We start from the raw sequence: 27317 nt of genomic DNA on the forward strand, positions 1-27317 counted from the left end.
TAATATTTAAAATGGCATCAATGTAGAGTTTTATTTTACAATCTGCTGCAAATGGTAGCATTTTGTATATTTTCACAGTTTAGTGTCACAAGAATAATTTAACTCTCGAAATGCAGACGTTTTAATAAATACAATTTAATGTACAGCTTAGAACCTGCATCTTAGTCTCCTCTAGGAAGATCCATCATGTTGTGCCATTTTTTTAGTAAAATGAAGAATACCTTACCGATAACTCAATGGGGTACGTTTGGCATCATTGCTGCCTTTTTTTAAGATGAATCCTTTAATTCACACTCTTTGTTTCTCTACAGAACACAGCCTAAATAACAGGTTTTGTTGATGGAATATATATGTACATATATATATTTTTTTTTGCTACATTCTTGCATTACCCAGATGGGAACAAAAACTTGGACGCATGGAAAGATCTGAAATCACTTGAGCATAAGGTGCGGGATTCCTCTTGATCACAACCAAATATTAGTTCAAAGAATTGCTTTACGCAGTTGTGTTTTAACTTTATTTTGAAGGTATGCACAGATATACAGAGCCTTGAGTCCGGTTGTTTTTGTGTTTTTTTTTTATATTGCATACGGCTTTGTAGATTGCTGAAATCTGAGAAGGAAAGCACAAAGATAAGATCTCGGAGGGAACCAGTTCCCCATGCACGTTTATAAGTAGCTCCTTATGTAACAAGAACGCCAAAGGAAAATAAATAAATAAGTAATTAAATAAAAATGCAATGTGAAAACAAGACCACAACGACAACCTGTGCCTGTGGAATAGGAAGGTGAAGTCAGGAAAATAGGAGAAGTTCTTGCATCTGCTCATTCAAGTCCAAATGTGCTTGTCTCCTCAACTGCTATCAACAACTTTTCATGTAACATGGAGTAAGATGGGTATGGAGGAAGGTCCAGGCGGTTGAAGCACGTGTGCGCCCTATACAAAAACAATGGAAAGATGATGAAGGATAGCATTTTGTTTTCTTTTTGTTTCCAAAACCACTTCACCAGCCATGCTTTTTTTAAGGATAGCCTGCAGTTTAGGCTCCATGAGCAAGCTACAGACTACCATGAAAGGTTATGTATAGTTTGGCGTCTGGTTGCAATAAATTAAACTTTCTGTAAACCAACATAGTGATATTCACTGTTCATTCCATTTACATAATTGTTTAATAGACTTTATATTATACTTTATTTTTATTCAAAGCATGGTGAACTTAGAACCAGAAAGTATCATGATGCTCCAGCGCCCTAATGCCAGACATGTAACTAGAACCTCATATAATAAGTGTAAAGTTTGGTCTTCTCATATGGGGCAGAGGAACCTTTAGGTTGCCCAGGATCATGCCTAGGATCTAGGATATCTGAACCACCTTTTTGCGATATCACTGCGCTGCTTTTATTAGAGGGTGCAGTGTTGGATCATACAGTGCTCTCCACTGAGCACAACGAAAGGGGGTTCTGTTGGAGACCCTAGAAATCAGGATTCTGATGGAAACTTGGATAGAGCCCTGACAGAGCCTTTCACTTCAATGAAGCCGAAGGGGTCACTTTGGAAATCCTCTGGCGTCCGTTGAGCGTAGGATCGAGCTTGCTAGATCAAAATCATCACATTCATAGGAGACCTCATTTAGGCTATACAGTGAGAATTGGCTACCTGCTCTTGAAAGAACAAACTTCTACGGGCTAACGTTCTAGGGGAACGGTTTCTTTCTATAAAATGCATTTCAGTTTTATCATAAGAGACTGAGTTCATAATGTGACAAGATAGTTTTTAGAATTACATATACATTAAGACCATTACCTTGGAAGAGATGTTATTTTTCCCCATTTTTCTATACAAAAGCGTCTGAGTCCATTACTCCCTCGCAGTGCTGCAAACCCCTCATATGGCACACTAGATGTCCCAGTCACAAACTGTAAAAGTCGTAACCTCTGCTCATTGTTAAATCTTTCCACAGCCGCCCAAAACCACCGGATGACAATGTGGCCATCGTGATACCCTGGAAAACCAAGAATGATATTGCAGATTGTTATACCAGAAACTGTTATAAATAATCTTTTCTTATGTATTATCGTAAGAACCAACCTGTTTAAGGTTACCTAAAGTCTTTTTAACAACTTTTATATCCAAAACTAGGAATGGTTCTTAATGACAGTAGAAATATAATGGGGTGACTTTTACCTTTATGGATGCATTAAATGCTACCGTCTATGAACCCAGCCTTATACTAATTTTATCTACAGGAACAGAGCAGCGTACTGAATTCACCCAGAATTGCAATAGAGGGTCAAATACACTTTTTTACTTTACAATAATGGTACAATGTATAAAATTAGTGTACATTACCTCCTCTGTATTCGGTGTTATTACGCCAATCATTTAGGTCAATTTCTGCTGTACCAGCAATGACTAGTTCTAGCTCTCTAGCATCGAACACAGAGACAAGTCTGGAGTCTACAACCTGAAATAAGAACAATATATTATGAAAGAAATAAAGCCACTTTCAGATATGCCAATTTTGGCTCTCTTTTCAAAAGGAAATTGACATGTTGCCATTGATAATGCCACATAAGAACATAAAGGCTGATTTATTTCATTGTCTTGAATTTAAACAGCTTAAAACTAAACCAGATAAGCAGGAGATGTGCCACATTTACTATGGTGTCTCATGCCGGATGATAAAATTGGTGCATCTTGATAGACATGCAGATGCTTCTAGATGCCAACTCTTGGTTTGCTTACTTTATGCCAATATTTAGTGCCCAATTGTTAGCATAATTTAACTTTGCCCCATTTCTTAAAACCATGCAATTCTATTAATGCTCCCACAGACCTCCACACAGTATGATGTACCAAACGGTTCCCCTACACACATTGTAAGGCCACCACAGTGACCTCTGCCTCACAGTATGATGCGCCCACAGTTCTCCAATACATGTTATGATGCCACCAGTGACCGCTAACACAATTTGATGCTCCCACACAGTATGATCGCCCCCCACACAGAATGATGGCATAACAGCCCCCAACACAGTAGAATGGCCACCATACAGTGTAATGCCTCACACAGTATGATGGCTCCCACACTGTATGATCCCCTCCACACTATGATAGACATAAATTAAATTTATGGGATCAAATAACTAAAAATTGGCATGTGCATATGTATTTACCCCTTTTGATATGAAGCCCTTAAAGATTTTTGGTGCAAACAATTACCTTCACAAGTCACATGTCTGTCAGTATATACACATCTTCTCTGATAGGCCACAGAGGCTGCAACTCTGGTAAGCAAAAGGCACCACTAACCGAACTACACCATGAAGACCAAGGAGATCTCCAAACAAGTCAAAGAGACAAAGTTGCTGAGAAGAACAAGTCATGGTTGGGCTATAAAAAGTATACCAATCTCAGATGATGATCCCCCGGAGCACCATCAAATCCATTATCATCAAATGGAAAGAACATAGTAACACAACAAACCTCCAAAACTTTCAACCCGGGAAAGGAGGGTATTAATAAGAGAGGCAGCACAGAGACCAAAGGTAACCCTGGAGAAGCTGTAGAGTTCCCAAGTAGAGACTGGTGTATCTGTCCACAATAAGTCGTAAACTTTCTTGTGGTGACTTTTATGGATGAGTGGGTAGAAAACACACACAAATTGTAAGACTTGTTTTGAGTTTGTCAAAAGACATGTGGGAGCCTCTTCAAATGTATGGAGGAAGGTGCTATGGTCAGATGAGACCAAAATGTAACTTTTTTTGGCCAACAAGGTAAACGCTGTGTCTGGCACCAAACCCTCACCGCTCATCACCCCAAAGGCACCATCCCCACAGTGAAATGTGGTGGCAGAATCATGCTGTGGGGATGTCTTTCTACAGCAGACATGGGAAAAATGGTTCGAGTAGAAGGGAAGATGGATGGTGCGAAATACAGAGATATTCTTCAGCTAAACCGGTTTCAGTCTGTCAGCGGTTTGAGACTGGGATGGAGGTTCACTTTTCAACAAGACAATGACCCAAATCATACTGGTAAAGCAACACTCAAGTGGTTTAAGGGGAAACATTTAAATGTTTTGGAATTTGGACCGTGTGATCGGTCACGTAACCGCTCCTGTTTGCCAGCCCATCTATCATCCCCTTGAGAAAGCGGATTCTATATGCGAAACACGCATTGGGGTCCTGCAATCTGGCATTTCTAGCCAGCCTGATCTTCCTCCATCTGTTCCTCCCCCAACTTTAAATTTATTTCCACTTGGTTTGATTTAGATATTGATTTATGGTTTGGTTGTGTGCCTCTCTTGCCCCCAGTAAAACTCACACACGTCACTGGATGTGGTGTGTTTTTTCTTGTATGCTTCAGACTGGTTTCCATTTATCTGTCTTTTACACACCTCTTTCACGTCAGTTGTGACTTTTATGACATCTATATATATAATTGTCTAAGGTCCATTTCCGTCTGTTTGTCTGTAACGGAAATAGCACGTCGCTGATTGGTCGCGCCCGGCCGGCAGCGACCAATCAGCGACAGGCTTTACTATTGATGCTGCCTATGCCCATCCTAGCGATGCTCTCGGCAGCTCCGTTCCCGGTAATGCTTTGTGAAATGACCCCAGATGATGTAGGATCACGCGAGACCGCTACGTCATCACGGGTTATTGCCGCAAAACATCACTGGGAATGGACCTGGCGAGAGCATCGCTAACTCTTGGGCTGGATCTGGGGGCCACCGGAAGGTGAGTATATAACTATTTTTTATTTTAATTATTTTTTTTAACAGGGATATGGTGCCCACTGCTATATACTACGTGGGCTGTGCTATATACTACGTGGGCTGTGTTATATACTCCGTGGCTGTGCTATATACTACATGGGCTGTGCCTATGCTATATACTACGTGGCTGTGCTATATACTACATGGCTGTGCTATATACTACGTGCACTGTACTATATACTACATGGATTGTGCTATATACATGCACTGTGCTATATACTACGTGGGCTGTGTTATATACTACGTGGACTGTACTATATACTATGTGTGTTGTGCTATATACTACCTGGACTGTGCTATATACTACGTGGCTGTGTTATATACTATGTGGACTGTACTATATACTACGTCGACTGTACTATATACTACGTGGATTGTGCTATATACTACGTGGACTGTACCATATACTACATGGATTGTGCTATATACTACGTGCACTGTGCTATATACTACATGGGCTGTGTTATATACTACGTGGACTGTACTATATACTATGTGGGTTGTGCTATATACTACGTGGACTGTGCTATATACTACATGGCTGTGTTATATACTAAGTGGACTGTGCTATATACTATGTGGACTGTGCTATATACTATGTGGGCTGTGTTATATACTATGTGGCTGCTATATACTACGTGGCTGTGCTATACACTACATGGCTGTGCTATATACTACATGGGCTGTTATATGCTATGTGGCTGTGCTATATGCTATGTGGGCTGTGTTATATGCTACATGGCTGAGCTATATGCTACGTGGGCTGTTATATGCTACGTTTACTGAACAAGTTCTGTCATACATATTCTAGAATACCCGATGCGTTAGAATCAGGCCACCATCTAGTTCAATAAACTATTTTACCTTTATACCCCGTTTCCTCCTGAGTTTATGTTTATCTTGGAGAAGGCTTATTTTTCCGAAAAGAATGGTTGCACCTTTTGTGTGCAATTGTTTTTGCATCTAGTATGCAACTGGGTTTCCTCTTTACATAAACTGATGCAAACTTGCAATAAAAAAAAATCAGTGAATTTCCATTTTGTGAGGTACCAAAACGCGAAAAATGCCAAGGGGCATTGATACTTTTGCAAGCGACTGTATATTTCCACTAAAAGTTATTTTGATGTGACATTTTTTACATGCAAACCAAAATAATTTCGACATGAGGGTTTTCAGAAAGAAGAAGTGTGCCAACTATTTTTGTAATATTATAATGACACTCCCTTTTCACACTAATCTCTTTAGTTCTGTTATTTTGATTATCTTTTATGTAGCTGCATGTATAAGCTTGCAGAAGCAAAATATATAATGGAAATGGAAAACATGAGACATGGCTGAACCTATTGCATGATCAATACCACTGTTACCTGATGGACTCCTATGATTTCTGTGACGGTTACCATTATTTTGATGATAATAATAATAGCAGTTATGAAATCAAGGCTTACGATGCTGATGTGAACATAGCCCAAGAGTATGTGTACAAGGGGTCTTATAAATTTCAGCGTACCCGCTGAGTTTTCCATGGGGATGTTTGTCCTGAAGTGTCTTCTCTGGCGTTTTTTTTCTACGTTTTTGCTGCGGCCCCGCTTCTAATAGCCCATGGCTTCCAACTAAAATTGCTTGAAGAATGAACATGTTACTTCTCATATCCGCTTCCTGGCTTTCAAAGAAGTGACAAAAGACTGAACTTATGCACAGCAAGGGGTTTTTATTTTTGTTGTGTCTTTGAATTGTGTTTCAAGCAGGTTCCAGGTCGAGTTTGCCTGAAAAATACGTTGTGTGGACAAACCCCATACCTAGTTGTGCATTTACACAGGCTAATTTCTGGCCATTAAAGAAGCACTCCTAAGATTTTTTTCCTAAACCAGTGCACATTTGTATGTACTGTACTGTCAGGATGTTACTATACTCACCTACCGCCATCTTCTCCAGTATCCAGCAGCATTCTGGTCCTCTGCTCAGTGACATCACCAACCTGCAGACAGTTTGGGTCACCCTGTTCTCTGTGTGAACCGAAAGTGACTTTTACAATGTAGGTGAGAACGAGGCTTTATAGGCTTAGATTGTAAAAGAGACGTCCGGCTCACACAGAGCACAGAGTGATCCAGAGAGAGGCTGAATAGCGGTGACGTCACTGAGAAGAGGAGCAGAACAGAGCTGGACACTGGACAAGATGGCGATAGGAAAGTATATTAATACCCTGACAGTACAGTATATATACACAGATTTAAGGAAAAAGAAAGTTAATTGGAGGACCTCTTTAAATGAATACTGATTGATGACATAGAAGTATTTCTGTGTTTGCTCACTAGTCTGTTTCCACAGGCCGATGAACAATGATGGGGACAAAAAGATCGCTAAAATGATCATTCTGTCTCTGTGTAGCATCACGTTATTGGCAGCAAATCTTCAGTTTACACGCGGTGATGTACTGCAGAATTATCTTTTTGCTGGCATGATCACTTGGCAAACGAGTGATTTACTCATTCATTAGGTGATCGCCAGTATTTTTACACATCTACTTTTGTCTTGAGGCACCATGTGTCTTATTTTGTCTTGAGGCACCATGTGTCTTATCCCTGAACAAATCTGGATAACCCAGCACACCAAATTCTGTAAATTGTTGATCTAAAGTTTTTGTAGCTTTGGGTAATGGGGTGAGTAGGTACTGGAAATGTTCAATAACCAGTAAAATGCATTGATTTCTCAAACTTCAAAGCACCACCTCTAATATGGAATACAGAACGACTGTTCTCAGGACTGAAATAATACCCTCATATGATAAAATCCAATTATGGTCTTTAAAAATTATTGGGGAGACAGTAAACTTTGGATTTAAATGGCTATCTTTTCACTGATACCCGTCCCAGGTGTCAAGTTTTACTATAACATTTAGTATAGGAAAATAACTTTTTTTCCATAAATGGTAAATGTTACATTAATTTTGATAATTATTGGCAAGCTTTACAAATGCGAAAATTCCATATCATCTTGTAACTAATAACAGAATAAATGTGGCCTGTACACCCTAGAATTAACTAAGTACTTACTGATACAAATATGAGCAGCTCCATCTTGTGGTTGAAACATGCGCTTAGGTGCATATTAGAGTGTAACAATGTTATCACTTATTTTTATGCCTATAATGATTATAAAATATTGTCTCCAGTAAAGAAGATGGAACATGGGATTTTCTGGTGACATTGGGTTAAATCATTGAAATAAGGTACACTTATTTGCAGACAATTAGGTTCCAACTTAAAGGCAAGGCACATCTTTTGCACCACATTTTTTATATGTTGTTTGTTCATTTGCTTCCTAAATACAATGTTAAGCAACATTCCAAATAATCGTCTTTAAAAATGTTCTACAATTTTGCTTTTGCAGTGTCTGTACGTTCTTTAGCTAGCTGAGTGTTTTGCAGAAATGTTACAAATCCAGCAGATCTCCTTCTCCTGATACTGAGAGCTCTTTCTGTTCCCTCCCTCCTCTCTTTTATTTAATGAGGTTGGCCACGGCAAACAAGATATCACCTATACACAGAATAGCTGATAACTTGTTGATTGGAGGGGGTACAATGGCTGGGACTTGCACCAATTATGAAATGGGTATCCCTGTTAGAATAGATGGGGTGTGCACATGCTTGACTATCACGCCATTTTGCGACGGAGATAACAGTAACTTGTTGGGGATATTGTATTTTCCATTGGTCAGACACCCTACAATCAGGTTATGAGTTACTTTAACTGGACAACCCCTTTAAAGATAGCCGCAGTGAGGGGCACGGTGTGATAAACAGATCTCAACAATGGAGAGGGAGGAAAGGATTTATAGTCTCACGGGAGGACAGAGAAACAGGGTGTCGAAAAGGAGTAAAGCACACAAAGAGGAAATAAGTGCAGGATAGAAGCTGTACTGATATATGAGCTAATGATGACAGCATTATCCTGGCTGTACCTAATCCTTGCATTCAGCCTGTATTACACTCTCACAAAAGAAAAATCTGACCAAGATCAGGCTGCAAGCTGTATATCAGGGGGTCTGAAAATTAATGAAGAAATGAGGATTGCAGACTGAAAGTTAGTGCACTTTTATTAAAGGGAATCTGTCACCATGCTTTTGCCCTGAATCCAGCGATGTGTTACTGGCAGGGCTGCTTGCTGTTATTTTGATAAAATCACAGTTTTAGGCCGGCGTCACACTCAGCGTATGTAAATACGGTCCATTTATTACGGCCGTAATACGCAGAAATGTTCCCAAAATAGTGATCCATATGTCATCCGTAGGCAGGGTGTGGCAGCGTATTTTGCACATGGCATCCTCCGTATGTAATCCGTATGGCATAAGTACTGGAATATTTTCTCGCAGGCTTGCAAAACCGACATCTAATGGATTTATGTGCTCAAATGTTCGTTAAAACATATATACAGTATGTGTATATATATATATATATATATATATATATGTCATTGAGACACACATATATATATATATATATATATATATATATATATATATATATATATATATATATATATATACTGTATTTATATTTAATTCAGCGCGAGATGTGTGAAAAGCCGGTAATTCAATTGCCGGCTTTTCATTTCTCCTTCCCAAACCCGACAGGATATGAGACATGTTTTACATACAGTAAACCATCTCATATCCCTTTTTTTTGCATATTCCACACTACTAATGTTAGTAGTGTGTATGTGCAAAATTTGGGCGCTGTAGCTTGTAAAATAAAGGGTTAAATGGCGGAAAAAATTGGCGTGGGCTCCCGCGCAATTTTCTCCGCCACAGTGGTAAAGCCAGTGACTGAGGACAGATATTAATAGCCTAGAGAGGGTCCATGGTTATTGGCCCCCCCTGGCTACAAACATCTGCCCCCAGCCACCCCAGAAAAGGCACATCTGGAAGATGCGCCTATTCTGGCACTTGGCCACTCTCTTCCCACTCCCGTGTAGCAGTGGGATATGGGGTAATGAAGGGTTAATGTCACCTTGCTATTGTAAGGTGACATTAAGCCAGATTAATAATGGAGAGGCGTCAATTATGACACCTATCCATTACACTGGTCAACAGCATTTTTGGTGCCAAAGATATTTCATCGAATTTAGGGTATTTTTGGGGTGCTGATTCTGAATATGTCATCAGTTTTGCCAGATTGGCTCAAGTTTTTGAGATTTTTGGTATCTTATTTATAGCACTTGTTGGTAAATGCGACGCATCATCTCATTAATTTCTTTGGATTAGTACTTGAACTGAGCAGTTCTCAATATAGTTTTGTGTTAATTAGTGTTCTAAAAGTTTGTTCATAGCTTGATTTTTGCACTAACTTTATGTTGTTGTCTGTTTTCCAGTGAAAAGCATGAACTCATCAAGAAGAAGTTGTCTTAACGATCCAGACTCATTCTGTTACATTTGTGGTGAATACACACTGCCAAAACATAGAAGAAACATAACAGACTTCGTAAAAAAAGTGTATTTTGCCTATTTTGGGGTTATGCTTGGGGACCAAGACAAGTTTTGGGCACTACACATAGTGTGCAAAGCATGTATCGAATTATTACGAAAATGGAGCAAAGGACAAAGAAAAAGCTTCAAATTTGGTGTTCCAATGGTGTGGAGAGAACCAAAAAATCATCATGATGACTGTTATTTATGGTAAACACAGGTACAGGCACATCTTCACAATGAGGGACAGGCCTTCTTGCAGATTCCATGTTACTCCCATTTTCGTTTCTTATGCTTATTGAATCCTTGCACTTGCACTGCACAGAAATAACAGTCATCATGATGATTTTTTGGCTCTCTCCACACCATTGGAACACCAAATTTGAAGCTTTTTCTTTGTCCTTTGCTCCATTTTCGTAATAATTCGATACATGCTTTGCACACTATGTGTGGTGCCCAAAACTTGTCTTGGTCCCCAAGCATAACCCCAAAATAGGCAAAATACACTTTTTTTACGAAGTCTGTTATGTTTCTTCTATGTTTTGGCAGTGTGTATTCACCACAAATGTAACAGAATGAGTCTGGATCGTTAAGACAACTTCTTCTTGATGAGTTCATGCTTTTCACTGGAAAACAGACAACAACATAAAGTTAGTGCAAAAATCAAGCTATGAACAAACTTTTAGAACACTAATTAACACAAAACTATATTGAGAACTGCTCAGTTCAAGTACTAATCCAAAGAAATTAATGAGATGATGCGTCGCATTTACCAACAAGTGCTATAAATAAGATACCAAAAATGTCAAAAACTTGAGCCAATCTGGCAAAACTGATAGCATATTCAGAATCAGCACCCCAAAAATACCCTAAATTCATTAAAATATTTTGGACACCAGAAAAAAATTTTTTTTTTGTTGACCTGTGTTATTAATCCAATAGGACGAAATGGTTAATAAAACACACACACACACACACACATACATTATTTAAAAGTACTTTAATGAAATAAAGACACAGGGTGTTGTAATATTTTATTATACTGGTAATCCACCTGAAGACCCTCGTTCTGTAACAAAGGAAAAATAAAAAAACAACAATATCTCATACCTTCCGTCGCTCAGGTCAAGTCCCACGAAGTAAATCCATCTGAAGGGGTTAAATCATTTTACAGCCAGGAGCTCTGCTAAAGCAGTGCTTGTGCCTGTAAAACCCCCGGGGAATGAATGGAAAGCGGGGTGACCTGTAGTTACCTTGAGTTGTGGTGAGGCCCCCTCTGCTGGATGTCCTCATATGAACTCGAGTGTGGGAACTTTTCCAAGGCTCCAGTTCATGAGGACATCCAGCAGAGGGCGCATCACCGCAACTCAAGGTAACTACAGGTCATTCCCCTGCAATCCATTCATTCCTGGGGGTTTTACAGGCACGAGCACTGCTTTAGCAGAGCTCCTGGCTGTAAAATGATTTAACCCCTTCAGATGGATTTACTTCGTGGGACTTGATCTGAGCGATGGAAGGTATGAGATATTGTTGTTTTTTTATTTTTCCTTTGTTACAGAACGAGGGTCTTCAGGAGGATTACCAGTATAATAAAATAATACAACACCCTGTGTCTTTATTTCATTAAAATACTTTTAAATAATGTGTGTGTGTTTTATTAACCATTTCGTCCTATTGGATTAATAATGGATAGGTGTCATAATTGACGCCTCTCCATTATTAATCTGGCTTAATGTCACCTTACAATAGCAAGGTGACATTAACCCTTTATTACCCCATATCCCACCGCTACACGGGAGTGGGAAGAGAAAGGCCAAGTGCCAGAATAGGGGCATCTTCCAGATGTGTCTTTTCTGGGGTGGCTGGGGGCAGATGTTTTTAGCTAGTCCTATAACCATGGTACCTCTCTAGGCTATTAATATCTGCCCTCAGTCACTGGCTTTACCACTCTGGTGGAGAAAATTGCGCGGGAGCCCATGCCAATGTTTTCCGCGATTTAACCCTTTATTTTACAAGCTACAGCGCCCAAATTTTGCACATACACACTACTAACATTAGTAGTGTGGAATATGCAAACAAAAAGGGATATGAGATGGTTTACTGTATGTAAACCATGTCTCATATCCTGTCGGGTATGTGAAGGAGAAATGAAAAGCCGGCAATTGAATTACCGGCTTTTCTATAGAACACCGCTGCGTATTTCTCGCAAGTCACACTGCTGGTCCGTGTGTAATTCGTAATTTTCTCGCCCCCATAGACTTTCATTGGCGATTTTTTTGCGCAATACGGTGACAAACGCAGCATGCTGCGATTTTCTACGGCCGTAGAAGACCGTATAATACGGATCTGTAAAATACGGCTGATAGGAGCTTGGCCATAGAGAATCATTGGGCCGTGTGTTATGCGTATTTTACGGATGTATTTTCTGCGCTCATACGCGTCCCAACACCACGGACTGGCAGCTTTCTACCCATGCACATGTGCAGCGGTGGGGGTGGGATTATACAGAGCTCATGTATATAGAGGACCACATGGCAGCAGGTTTTAGCAGTCCTCTAGTGATAATCTCCACCTAATAAAACAGTATTCACTTTTCAACCAAGGAGAGCAATTACAAAGAGCATGTCTGGCTCTGGAGGATGCGCCCAGCATTACTCAGAAAACACATTCATTTGAAGAGCACTGGATAATGCTACATTTTCCCTTCGTTGGTGGCTCATTTTTTGTCAGCTATCCCCACAAATTATAGCTGATCGCTATGTTTTTACTTAAAGCACCACTTCAACGCTTTGTTTTCAGTGTTGGAGTGGCGCCTTAAATGTAAGGCCCCTGCCCCCGTTCTTTGCCTTTTACCAACGCCTTTCCGGTCCCACGGCGCCATTTTGTGCCCGTAAGTTCTGACTGGCCAGAAGTCACAAGAGCCCAATGCAAGTCTATGAGAGCCAGAACGACTCTGTCATAGAGATGTAATGAAAAGATGGACAGGAACGATGCTGGAAAGGTGGCGGCAGGGAACTATGAGATGGGGCAAGGGAATTACATTTAAAGCGCCATTCCAGCGGTGCAATAAAAACCCTCTGGAGTGGTACTCTAAAGGGAAACTCTGTGGGATTGTCTAATGTAGAGAAACAATTTAATTTCCCCGTTGCCTCCTTATGGCAAGTGACGTTACCTCATAAAAGCCCCGTACAAGAGCTTCCGTCTGCTGAACCACCCCACGCTCCACTCGCCACTTCACCATTTTCTCAATATATTCTTTCTTGTTTTTCTCGGTAACTTGCAGATTTGCTCCCCCCGACTTCAGCTCTCGCTCTGTGACCTGTCACATGGAGAAAACAAGAACAGTCGTTCACAGTCAGTGACACCTTTTTCTTTCATTTTTTTACAATATCTGTGGTAACATAACATATTCTCTTTTATGAATGCAAACACTAAACTTTTCTACAAAACGATGCCACAAAACAATGGTGTAGAACATGACTGGTAAAACCCCCTCTGTAAAGCGAGGTGCACACTGAGTCTGTATGTCAGGGGCTTTCCACACATAGACTGTAACATTTCCATAGGCTGCTGTTCACCAGACGGAGGCCAACAGTGCGTTCTTTAGGGCCTCTATCTGACAGGTATGTACATTCTGTTTATTTTAAGGGAATCTGTCACCAGGTTCTTGCTGCCGCTTTAACAAATCTGAAAGTAGCTTGATGTAGAGGCAGAGGCCCTGATTCCAGTGATGTATCGCTTACTTTCTGTTTGTTGTAATTTTAATAAAATCACAATTCTTTCTACTGCTGTAGATCTAACAGTTCTCTGAATGCTGAGCTCTGTACAACCCTGCCCTCACCACTGATGGACAGACAGCTATCCGTTTACACTGTGCATAGGCTGCCAATCAGTGGTGGGGGCATGGTTACACAGAGATTATGAATATGGAAGAATACATGAGAGGAAATCTACTATTCTATCAATGAGAATGTCCTGCTGATAAAACAGTGATTTTATCAAAGCAAGCAGCCCAGTAAGTGACACATCACTGGAATCAGGGGCTCTGCCCCGCTCTCAGATTGGATAACAAAAACCAGGTGATAGATTTCCTTTAACCGTATAGGAAAACGCAGCATACTACGTTTCCTTATACAGAGGGTTATTGCATAAAAGTGTATACCATATGGTACATCTATATTTTTATACGATGGGTCTGTAGGGTGGACTGATGCCTCGGCATCTACTCTGACAATGGCCACTAGGTGGCGCATGATTCCTGAGCGCATGCACATCACAATGTCCACAATGTTTAGCAAATAACAAATGTTTCTCATTGCAATGACAATAATATTTACTGTATATCACAAAGTGTGACCAGCGCCCAACGAAGGCAAACTTTAATTTCATAAAGGGCATCAATTATTTCCATCCGACTTGTTTTGGATGTCCTGAAATTACGATAGATGTATAATCAAAGCTTTTTCTTGGTGGTTGAGGAGAGGTCATAGAGAGTGGCCTTTCTAACTTCACTGCTCGGTCACAGATGGGTTGTTGTTCCAAACTCTAAGCTCGCGTCTTGGACTGAAGCTCTAGAAATGTTTTTTCCCCATGACCCCTAACACTTCCCAATGTCATACGCTAGTGATTAAGAAAGTTCCCTACTTTAATGTCTGACCAGGGATCTCTGTGAGGAAGAAGATCAATGGTTGGTTTGTAAAAAATCGGTTTTATTGGCTTCACAAAGAGAGAGTGCGAAAACAGAATAAAAAGCCTTCCAGTAAAAAAGGCGGCAGTTTGTCAAGAATACCAGGGAGTTGATGGCCCTTAAAACAGTGTGCCGAATATCAGGGAGGCAGGAGGTCGTGGAAGGGGCTGGGTGAAGTTTCATGGCTTGAGGCTTCTACAGGGATGGAATAAAGTGGAAAACAACAATGTGGAAGGTTTTACATAATTCTCTCGTCTACTTTTATTAAATATAATCTATGGTTCTATGTATATAGTCATTTTGAGGTCTTTTGAACAAGTATTGAAGTCTCCTGGAGAACAATTTTCCAGGGCCTAAATGTTGTTTTTACCGTGGCTTATTAATTAGGATCTAATTCTGTGGACAACCATAAGTCATAAGATAAGAACAGATGGATTAAGTCCTACAAAACAGGAAAAAATACACCAACAATAGGTCCAAAAATACCAAAATTCCAAGATATACTCCAACAGGTGGACTCAGGAATGTAAATGACACTTTCAGGTACAGTGGGGTAAGTTGTCGTACCTGCACCCTGCCTGGACAGAAGTGAAAAATTCATAAGGCGACACAATGTTCCCCAAAAGACCCCTCATTCCAGCATTCATGCATGTTGGTCTGTTGGGATCAATCTTGAGTATTTTCCTTTTAAGTTTTTTTTTATTTTGTATGACAGTGTACAGGGGTTGTCCATGATATTATTACAGATCCATATGTAAGTACTGCGCCATTATTACAGACCCATATGTAAGTAGTGCGTCATTATTACAGATCCATATGTAAGTAGTGCGCCATTATTACAGACCCATATGTAAGTAGTGCGTCATTATTACAGATCCATATGTAAGTAGTGTGCCATTATTACAGATCCATATGTAAGTAGTGCGCCATTATTACAGATCCATATGTAAGTAGTGCGTCATTATTACAGATCCATATGTAAGTAGTGCGCCATTATTACAGACCCATATGTAAGTAGTGCGTCATTATTACAGATCCATATGTAAGTAGTGTGCCATTATTACAGATCCATATGTAAGTAGTGCGCCATTATTACAGATCCATATGTAAGTAGTGCGTCATTATTACAGATCCATATGTAAGTAGTGCGCCATTATTACAGTTCCATATGTAAGTAGTGCGCCATTATTACAGATCCATATGTAAGTAGGGCGCCATTATTACAGATCCATATGTAAGTAGTGCGTCATTATTACAGATCCATATGTAAGTAGTGCGCCATTATTACAGACCCATATGTAAGTAGTGCGTCATTATTACAGATCCATATGTAAGTAGTGCGCCATTATTACAGTTCCATATGTAAGTAGTGCGTCATTATTACAGATCCATATGTAAGTAGTGCGTCATTATTACAGATCCATATGTAAGTAGTGCGCCATTATTACAGACCCATATGTAAGTAGTGCGTCATTATTACAGATCCATATGTAAGTAGTGTGCCATTATTACAGATCCATATGTAAGTAGGGCGCCATTATTACAGATCCATATGTAAGTAGTGCGTCATTATTACAGATCCATATGTAAGTAGTGCGCCATTATTACAGACCCATATGTAAGTAGTGCGTCATTATTACAGATCCATATGTAAGTAGTGCGCCATTATTACAGACCCATATGTAAGTAGTGCGTCATTATTACAGATCCATATGTAAGTAGTGCGCCATTATTACAGACCCATATGTAAGTAGTGCGCCATTATTACAGATCCATATGTAAGTAGGGCGCCATTATTACAGACCCATATGTAAGTAATGCGCCATTATTACAGATCCATATGTAAGTAGTGCGCCATTATTACAGATCCATATGTAAGTAGTGTGCCATTATTACAGATCCATATGTAAGTAGTGCGTCATTATTACAGATCCATATGTAAGTAGTGCGCCATTATTACAGACCCATATGTAAGTAGTGCGCCATTATTACAGATCCATATGTAAGTAGGGCGCCATTATTACAGACCCATATGTAAGTAGTGCGCCATTATTACAGATCCATATGTAAGTAGTGCGCCATTATTACAGACCCATATGTAAGTAGTGCGTCATTATTACAGATCCATATGTAAGTAGTGTGCCATTATTACAGATCCATATGTAAGTAGTGCGCCATTATTACAGATCCATATGTAAGTAGTGCGCCATTATTACAGATCCATATGTAAGTAGTGCGCCATTATTACAGATCCATATGTAAGTAGGGCGCCATTATTACAGACCCATATGTAAGTAGTGCGCCATTATTACAGATCCATATGTAAGTAGTGCGCCATTATTACAGATCCATATGTAAGTAGGGCGCCATTATTACAGACCCATATGTAAGTAGTGCGCCATTATTACAGATCCATATGTAAGTAGTGCGCCATTATTACAGACCCATATGTAAGTAGTGCGTCATTATTACAGATCCATATGTAAGTAGTGTGCCATTATTACAGATCCATATGTAAGTAGTGCGCCATTATTACAGATCCATATGTAAGTAGTGCGCCATTATTACAGATCCATATGTAAGTAGTGCGTCATTATTACAGATCCATATGTAAGTAGTGCGCCATTATTACAGACCCATATGTAAGTAGTGCGCCATTATTACAGATCCATATGTAAGTAGTGCGCCATTATTACAGATCCATATGTAAGTAGTGCGTCATTATTACAGATCCATATGTAAGTAGTGTGCCATTATTACAGACCCATATGTAAGTAGTGCGCCATTATTACAGACCCATATGTAAGTAGTGCGTCATTATTACAGATCCATATGTAAGTAGTGTGCCATTATTACAGATCCATATGTAAGTAGTGCGCCATTATTACAGATCCATATGTAAGTAGTGCGTCATTATTACAGACCCATATGTAAGTAGTGCGCCATTATTATAGACCCATATGTAAGTAGTGCGTTATTATTACAGACCCATATGTAAGTAGTGCGCCATTATTACAGATCCATATGTAAGTAGTGCACCATTATTACAGATCCATATGTAAGTAGTGCGTCATTATTACAGACCCATATGTAAGTAGTGCGCCATTATTACAGATCCATATGTAAGTAGTGCGTCATTATTACAGACCCATATGTAAGTAGTGCGCCATTATTACAGACCCATATGTAAGTATTGCGCCATTATTACAGATCCATATGTAAGTAGTGCGTCATTATTACAGATCCATATGTAAGTAGTGCGCCATTATTACAGATCCATATGTAAGTAGTGTGCCATTATTACAGACCCATATGTAAGTATTGCGCCATTATTACAGATCCATATGTAAGTAGTGCGTCATTATTACAGATCCATATGTAAGTAGTGCGTCATTATTACAGACCCATATGTAAGTAGTGCGCCATTATTACAGACCCATATGTAAGTATTGCGCCATTATTACAGATCCATATGTAAGTAGTGCGTCATTATTACAGATCCATATGTAAGTAGTGCGTCATTATTACAGACCCATATGTAAGTAGTGCGCCATTATTACAGACCCATATGTAAGTATTGCGCCATTATTACAGATCCATATGTAAGTAGTGCGTCATTATTACAGATCCATATGTAAGTAGTGCGCCATTATTACAGACCCATATGTAAGTAGTGCGCCATTATTACAGACCCATATGTACTGTAAGTAGTGCGCATACTGTATGTAAGCACTCCGCCTTCTAGCTATAGGTGTTTTTATTCCCAGCGGGGCCACTACCCCTCCACAGAGAGAGATATATTTTAGTCTAAGAGAGGACACACATTAGGTTCCCATTCAGATGAAGACTTTATTCTCAGAGAGGAATGGCATTGTTTAGGCCCTGGAAACGAGAAATGCCTTATCGTGGCATCCAGGTACACATGAATTGGCCAATTTATGCGCTAAACTTTCTCAATTTTTCATATTTAATTTTTCATATTTTTCAAATGTTTCATATTTTTCATATTTCTAATGCAGTAATGCAATTCAATTTTCATATTTGCATGCTATGGCGCTACAGTGTGCTGCCAGTAATGTCCTAAAGTAATATTGGGGAAGCAGCACAATGCAAAGTTTCAAGAACAATGGCTCCGGAAATGTTATTTCATGCGGAATGTGAGGATTTACTAACACAGACCTGTCAGAAGAGGCGGCAGGTCCTCTCTAAGGCCTCATGCACACTACCACATTATGAATTCAGGCACTGCAATACACATCTGTAATACTATGACTATAAACTTCACCATGTCCATACTGTACCATCTCCAAGTTTCCAGTTTGGAGCTCAGCTATGTTTCCTCTGATGGATTTAAACAGAATCTGTCATCAGGTTTTTAATGCCCCATCAATCAGCAGAATAATGTAGGGGCAGATACCCTCATTCTTGCAATGTGTTATTTGCTGGGCTGCTAGCTACAGTTTTGATAAAAATCCCTTTTATTCTCAGTTGTAGACCTAGCAGTTCTCTGTATGCTGAGCTCTGTTTAGCCCCACCCACACCACCATTAACTGACAGTTTTCTGTGTACACTGTGCATAGGCAGAAAGCTGCCAATCAGCAGTGGAAGCAGAGTTATTCACAGCTCATGAATATGGAGGATTACATCACTGCAGGATTACTAGTCCTCTAGTGATAACCTCCTAGCAGCCCAGTAAGTGATACACCATTGGAATTTGGGTCTCTGTCTCTACATTATACTGCTCTAAGATTAGTTGGCAAAAAAATGGTGACATATTTTTTTTAATATTAATTTGTGAGAAAAAAAATAGTGTTTTATTAAAGTACATGATGCAATATACAAGAGTTGTCAGTCACCTTATTGATGTGAATTTGTTACCTACACGCCCACGAACCCTTTAAGATATAGGGAATGAACAAAATGTCGACTGCGCTAGGACTGACAATGTCAAGAATTTTAAACGGCTAATATGCAGTTTTTACTGCATATTAGCCGTTTAAAATTCTTGACATTAAAACTATAAATAGTTTTATAAGTTCAGATATAGGTTTAGTTGTAACCTTGTCTCCAACTAACCTGACCAAACACTTCCTCATTTACTGTGAACGTTAGATCCAAAATGTCTGTGATGTCGTTGTCCTTCATCCACTGCAAACTTTGATGGAATTCTTCATCTAAGTATTCGAGATCGCTGAGATCACAGGGGCTGGGAAACACATGTAAGAGTAAGCAACAGGCCATAACAGTTTAGAAAATGAACATGACACAAGCAGCAAATTGTAAATTATATGCACAGAATTAGGCAAAAATTGTATATGGCATCAAGGGGCTGGCTGTACTCACAGTCTTAGGAGAGCCTTATAGAATGGCCGCGTGAAAAAGGCATCCAGAAGATACTGGTGGATAAGGGCAAGGCCAAGGATACGACCACTGAACCGGAACCTGGAGAAAGGCAAATCTCTTAGTAAATAGATATTTATCTTCCGCATTACTTTGCAGAAAATAGTGTAAGAGAATAATAAAGAAGGAGAAAGGATCAAGGAAATTTGACATACGGAGCTTCATATCTAATTGGAATGTGAAGATATTCAAAGGGGTTAGGATAGGACAATCTATTTGGTGGATGTACGACACCTGGCACCCCCAGTGATCAGCTGTTTGCGGTGTCGGCAGCGGGCGGATGTAGACTGTGTACAATGCAGTAATTAGGGTGGTTTCACACTTGCGTTTTTGTAACCTGCGTTTTAGCGCTAAAAAACGCAAAAAAAGCATGCGTTTTTTTCCTATACTTAACATTAAAAACACATGCGTTTTTTCGCATGCGTTTTGACGCGTTTTCGGCAACACATGCGTTTTTTGACGCGTGCGTTCATTTGCAGAAATGCAACCTGTAGTATTTTCTAGCTGCTTTTTTTTTGCCGCGAAAAAACGCATGCGTTTTTTCGCGGCAAAAAAATGCATTGCTGCCTATGTAAACGCATGCGTTTTTAAGCACATGCGTTTGTTTGCGTTAAAAACGCATGCGTTTTTATAGAAAAAACCCAGAAAACAGACTGAAAAGCCACCCACCACCATCAAGGTGATAAAGGGATCCAAACCCTAACCCTAACTCTACCCCTAACCTCACCCCTAACCGTTTAATGAACATTTTCTGACAGTCATAGTGCCACGTATTTAAGTGCCACGTATTTAAGTGCCACGTATCACTTATTTCAGTGCCACGTATTTCAGTGCCACGTATTTCAGTGCCACGTATCACGTATTTCAGTGCCACGTATTTCAGTGCCACGTATTTCAGTGCCACGTATTTCAGTTACGTTTAGGGGTTAGGGGTAGGGTTAGGGTGACCAGGACATTCTTCTAATAAAAAGCTACCCCTAACCCTAACCCTAGCTAATTCTACTATTAGTGGATTTTCTAGTTGATTTTTTCATGGAAAAAAAAAACAAAAACTACGCATGCGTCTAAAAAACGCGGCGTTTGGCCGCGATTACATGCGTTTTTTCACCACATGCGTTTTTTCAAAAACGCATGCAGATCAAAACGCAAGTGTAAAACCAGCCTTACACACCGTAATAAATAAAATCCATCAGTAACATTTTCTTTTAGGCCACATTCACATGTTCAGTATTTGGACAGTATTTTACATCTGTATTTGTAAGCCAAAACCAGGAGTAGATGATAAATACAGAAGTGGTGACATGTTTCTATTATACTTTACCTCAGATTGTTCCACTCCCAGATCTGGCTTACAAATACTGAGGTAAAATACTGACCAAATACTGAACGTATGAGCGTGGCCTTAGTAGACCCTATAAATAGACCTTTACCCCTCACGACCTTTGACGTACTTATACATCATGGTTGGGTAGGGGTTCCCCACCTTTGACATATAGGTACGTCATAGCCATCGTGTAGGCACAGGAAAGGTGCCTGTGCAATCGCCACCGGGAGCTCGGATTACGTGACAGTGCCCCTACCGACCTCGGCTGTTTAACCCCCTAAATTCCATTATCGATATTGACTTCAACATTTAGGAGGCTAGAAGAGGGATAGGGCTCCCTCTCCCATCCGATTGGCACCCCCACAATGTTATCACGAGGGCCTGATCATTGTCGTGGCTACCTGAGGCTGTCATGATGACCTTTGGGGTCTGCCAGCTATGAAGGCCAGTGTTACACTGACAGGTATAATGCATTGCAATGCATTGAGCCAACTATCAGAGTAATAAAAGTCTATTAGAAAGACTAAGTATAAAAGTAAAAACATTTTCCCAAAAAAAATTATATATATATATATATATATATATATATATATATATATATATTATACCAATAAATAGGTATAGTTATGTTAAAGCAAAAATAAACAAGAAAAGTGCACATATTTGGTATAGCTGCTTCCGTAACGGTCCACCCTATAAAACTGTAAATGTGGCAAAAAACTATGCTTTTTCATCATGCTGCCAAACACAACGTGATCGAAAAGTCAAATAGAAATAAAAATGGTATAGATGAAAACATCATCTTATCCCGCAAAAAAACAAACCACCATACAGCTCCATCTGCGAAGAAATAAAAAAAGCTATAGCTCTCAGAATATAGCAATGCAAAAATAATTCTTTTTTCCATAAAGTCCTTTTATTGTGTAAAAGTGTCAAAACATAAAAAACATAAAAACAATTATAAATGTGGTATTGCTGTAATTGTACTGACCCGAAGAATACTGCTGTCTTTATCACTTTTATGAATGGCATAAAAAAGCAATTCCTGAATTGCTGTTTTTTGTTCATTCTGCCCCCTAAAAATTGAAATAGAAACAATAAAAAAGTCATGTGCCCGAAAATGGTGCCAATAAAAATGGCATTTAGTCCCACAAAAAACAAGCCCTCACATGATTCTTTTGGCAGAAATATGGAAAATTATAGCTTTCAAAATATGGTGATGCAAAAACTTGTTTTTGCAGAAAAGCATCTTTTAGTGTGTGACAGCAGCCAAACATAAAAAACCCAATATAAATCTGGTCCGAAGAATAAAGTCGCCTAATCACTTATATCGCATGAGGAACGGTGTAAATAAAATAAAATAAAATCCATTCTTCACCTGCTGTTGATTTGTTCATTTTACCTCCCAAAGATCACAGTAAGGTTCGGCTCACATTTATCCAGTGCTGTATGCTGAGCGCTTACACTGGGTTTCCGTGTAAATCTCTGAAATATGTGATACAGACGAACCCCCCGGTGGGAGATTGAAGGAGAGGGAGTCACTGTGGATGCTGTTTGTTCAAAGATCCAGTGGTGTTCATCATTTTAGGCATGCATTAAAGCGAAGTCGGCCACAGTTTTATGCACCTCTAAAAAAGATACTGAACAGAGGCCAGATGGAGTGCAGAGTAACTCTGCTGCCTCATTATAGTGAATGGATTCCTCGGGGGTTTCATCTGAATCACGTCACTCAGAGATTTAGATGGAAGCCCCAAAGTAAGTGCTCAGCATAGAGCGACGGATAAATGTGATCCCAAACGTTATGTAAAATGTTCCCAATAAAAGCTTCATCTCAATCCACAAAAAAAGGAAGCCCCCACTCAGGTCTGGGGAAGACCTGACCACTTGACGCCCCAAGTACAAACATGTTCCTCATCATAGAAACAGACTGTTTGTGCTTCAGGTCGGCCTTTGGGTAGGTTTTTTCTTGGTTTCTCTGGCTTAGAGCAGGAACATAAGACTCTGCCTACAGTCCTATCCAGGAGCACGGGCATATCATTAGCTGAAAATTTCTAACCCTGGTTACACAACAACCACAAGACGGATTTCTTCACCCCAGGTATAATTTTAATCAGTATAACAGCAGCAAAATGACAATGTCTGTAGTTTACTTAGCAAAATCCTGCTGACAGGTTCGCTTTAAGGGCATAAAAATTTAAAGTTTGAAAATTGGAAAATTTTCCCATTTATTTTCAAATTTTCAATATGTTCTTAAATAAATGCAAATCATATCGACAACAATTTACAACTAACATTAAGTACAACATGTCACGAAAAAAATCAGAATCACTGGGATTCGGTGAAGAGTTCCAGAGTTATTACCTCATAAAATGACAATGGTCAGAATTGTAAAAAATGACCTGGTCAGGAAGGTGAAAACAGGCTGGGGGTGAAGGGGTTAATTTGATAAAGTAAAGTGATTTATGTGACAGATCCATTATAACTGATGTGCTGTCAAAATTACTTCTCAATATATGCTTCAACAGCAACGCACTGAATAAAGTGAACTACCTGCAAAATGCCATTAAATTGAAATAACATGAATGAATGGCAGCCAATATTTCTGGAAAGTTTTGGAAGGAACATAAAGGGCTAATTATTTGCTTTTGTGAATTAATGAGCCAATCTGAATTTCCATATGTTAAAAGTAAGATTTATGACTTTAGGGTCAGTGTGTTAAGTATCAAGCAATTCTTCTGACCTCCGCCATAAAAGTACTGTAGACCCCCACCCCCATACCAGGTAATGATGACATATGAGCTTCGGGTCTATTAAATCTCATAAGTTTGTTTGACAAATGATTATAAATGGACACACTGCTCTGATTATGGCCTATAAGAATGTCAGGTGAACACAGAGGTAGTGCAAACAGAAGATCTTTGGTGAGCGGCCCTCTCCGGGAACACTGGCAGGATTGTGTGTGTCCCACAGCTGTTCTTTAGTGGGCATGGTAGAAGATTAAAGTAGCTTGTCCCACCAGAGAAAATTAGTAGGAATGTCTTCTAGCAGGAAATAACATATGCCGATGCTGTATGGCTACATTTATATACTGTATATATTTCTGCAATAAAATGTGAGATACAAATCTTTTTTCTTCATTGCATTTCAATAAAGTACTAAAGGGAAACTCCACAATTAGTATTCACTACATGTGTATTAGGCCGGAGTCACACTACCGTAGAATACGGCCCAGTGCTATGCGAGAAAACATTGCGTAGCACTCAGCTCAGTGTTAATCTATGGCTCACATCGCCGTTTATTTTCTCGGGCATATTCGGCATGCGTGTAAAATGGCATCATGCTGCGATTGTCACCGAGACTCTGCCGAGACTCGCCAATGCAAGCCTATGGGTGCGAGAAAAAAATGCTGTCCTTTGAAAAGCCAGCAATTCATCTGCCAAGTACAGTAAAATCACAGCATGGCAGGTTAGAACAGAATATATAGAATATATATACACAAAAGTGTCATAATTTATGCCAGAAATGTAGGCCAGCTCCCAGCTAGAGTAACATTTTTGGTGGAGGACAGTTGCAAAATGTGCCTAAATCATTAAAAGGCACATGCTTCTTTATGAATTTGGTGCACTGTACTCCAACGCTCCTTCAATAGAACTTGCTTACAAAATGTCACAGTATTATATTTACATCCTTTAGTCATTTAAGTGAAATTATTGGTACCGATACCGCACTCCGATCTTACTTATGATTTTAGAAGTGAATTGAATAAAGGCCTTTTGTGTTATTATAGTAAAAACAATGATTTCACCAGTTGTTTTCTCAGAAGAGAAATTCTATTACAATGAGATAACTTTATTCAACATTCCAAACATTCTGATCAACTATAAAAGACCTGCAGGAATCTCTGTAATCTCACAGTTACTGATCAAACACTAGAAATAAGCAATTATAGAGCTCCTCTAATGAAGTATGTCTGCATTCACAGCTCCATGTGGTAGCTGTTAGAGTTGATGTGAATTGATTCCCAGTACCTGGTCACTGGGTAGGAGGCCTGGGAGCTGCCTTTTTACCTGACAAAATCTATGGCTCTTCTTTTTATTAGCCAACCTGGTGCGATATCAATTTTACGCTAACCAAAAGAAGAGCCAAGATCCAGCAGTCAAAGACCACTGACGAGTTACATGGACGGGGTCCTGCTATCTTCTAGTTGCTTTATATATCTAGAAAAAGCATTCAGTTTTTCTCAGCCTTATTACTTAGAGCTCGAAAAAGTCTCTGTGCAATCCCAAGCTAAAAAAATACATTATGCTAGTATTTATTTTGGGCTACCTTATGGATGCTCTAAAACTTAATAAGGATCGTACAATGATCCAATAATTACATTTATGTGTTAATTCAAACTGAAAGCTAGCTAGGCTTTGTTTGGTCTATAAAAAAAAAAAAAATGGAACCTGTGTCAGAACATTTCGGCTACATATGGCAGTATCTTGACACCCCTAATGCACTTTTGACTTACTCTTAGATCATCGACCTAATGTGGCCATTGTTGGTGGCCATCCATGCTTACTAGCCCAGTCCCACAGCCTGGATCCTCTTTTGCAACATAGTGATTATTGCTATTGCGCAGACCAGCCAAGAAGAACCGACACATTAGAAGCTAACAAAGTACATTCATATTTTATTCTCAGACAACCCCTATAAAGACCATTATTATAATTTTAGACCAAAGAACAAAAAATTTGAGACTTGCTGATATCAGGGGAATAATTGGTCTTAAGACAATACTTACCATTCAAGATGGTTTTCCACAAATGCAGACATCGGGCTGATCTGCACAGTATACGTGTCATTTGCTGAATACTCAAATAAGCCATAATATGGATTGAATAGCTCTTGAGAAAGAAGAAAGAAAAACTCTCTTGACGGTCCGCTGTAGTCCAGCCTAGAATAGAAGAACAAGAATTTTCTTGTCTACTCTTCATATAACCCATAACTCACTTTCAATGGTGCATTGCTAATGCTTTATGATGTAGGAACTTATAGTGGGCTGTGGCACCAGTTGACTTTTACATTATGTTTCACAAGCATCAGATTTCAAAATGACCACATTGGAAGGGTTCGGAATGGCATTGGTGACATTGGTAACTGGTCACGCTTATGGGCATGCACAATACATTTGGACAGTTGTGCTGAATGGTCTATGATTGACACACTCTTCTCTGTCTTGATTTTTATTGGGGAGTGGACTTCTATATGGTATAATGTAAAACCTTCTATCAAAGTCCAGCCAGATAGGAGCGTATAGCAAAAAAGGGCATTCCAATATTATAAAACTTTTTTTAAAAATGTGAAACACTTATAGGTCAAATGGTTACAGAGCTGCACAGATAAACAGAGCATAAATGTGAAAGTCAGGTACCATGGTGAATTGAAAGCACTAATAGTAGGATACATTTACTCCTTGCTCCCATTATGTTAGTTTGCAAATACAATAAATACCAAAACAATGTACGATTTGGTCAACTGTAACATGTAAACCTGTAAAACAATTGTTTAGCAAAACAGCTCTGTGACATAAAGCGGTTGTCTGGTGAAAACAAGTTAAGAACCATCCACAGGATAGGTGATGACTTATTCTTCTGACCACTGGAACCCATACAGTTCAGC

General features: G+C 39.4%; 1 protein-coding gene across 3 annotated transcripts in view; it reads right to left on the reverse strand.

Annotated features, from left to right (window-relative positions):
* Positions 1-493: 493 nt before the first annotated feature.
* HECW1 (HECT, C2 and WW domain containing E3 ubiquitin protein ligase 1) overlaps positions 494-27317 on the reverse strand; it is a 414968-nt gene continuing 388144 nt past the window's right edge. For all 3 annotated transcript variants that reach the window (XM_077269169.1, XM_077269167.1, XM_077269168.1), the window contains 7 exons: positions 26440-26592; positions 20273-20371; positions 20006-20135; positions 13415-13561; positions 2353-2467; positions 1807-2005; positions 494-939 (listed from right to left, as the gene is read on the reverse strand). In XM_077269169.1, the coding sequence (XP_077125284.1) occupies positions 828-939; positions 1807-2005; positions 2353-2467; positions 13415-13561; positions 20006-20135; positions 20273-20371; positions 26440-26592 (955 nt within the window). In that variant the 3' untranslated portion in view covers positions 494-827. The remainder of the gene's footprint in view (positions 940-1806; positions 2006-2352; positions 2468-13414; positions 13562-20005; positions 20136-20272; positions 20372-26439; positions 26593-27317) is intronic.

The sequence above is a fragment of the Ranitomeya variabilis genome, chromosome 6 (genome assembly GCF_051348905.1).
Source record: "Ranitomeya variabilis isolate aRanVar5 chromosome 6, aRanVar5.hap1, whole genome shotgun sequence".
Classification (NCBI taxonomy): domain Eukaryota; kingdom Metazoa; phylum Chordata; class Amphibia; order Anura; family Dendrobatidae; genus Ranitomeya; species Ranitomeya variabilis.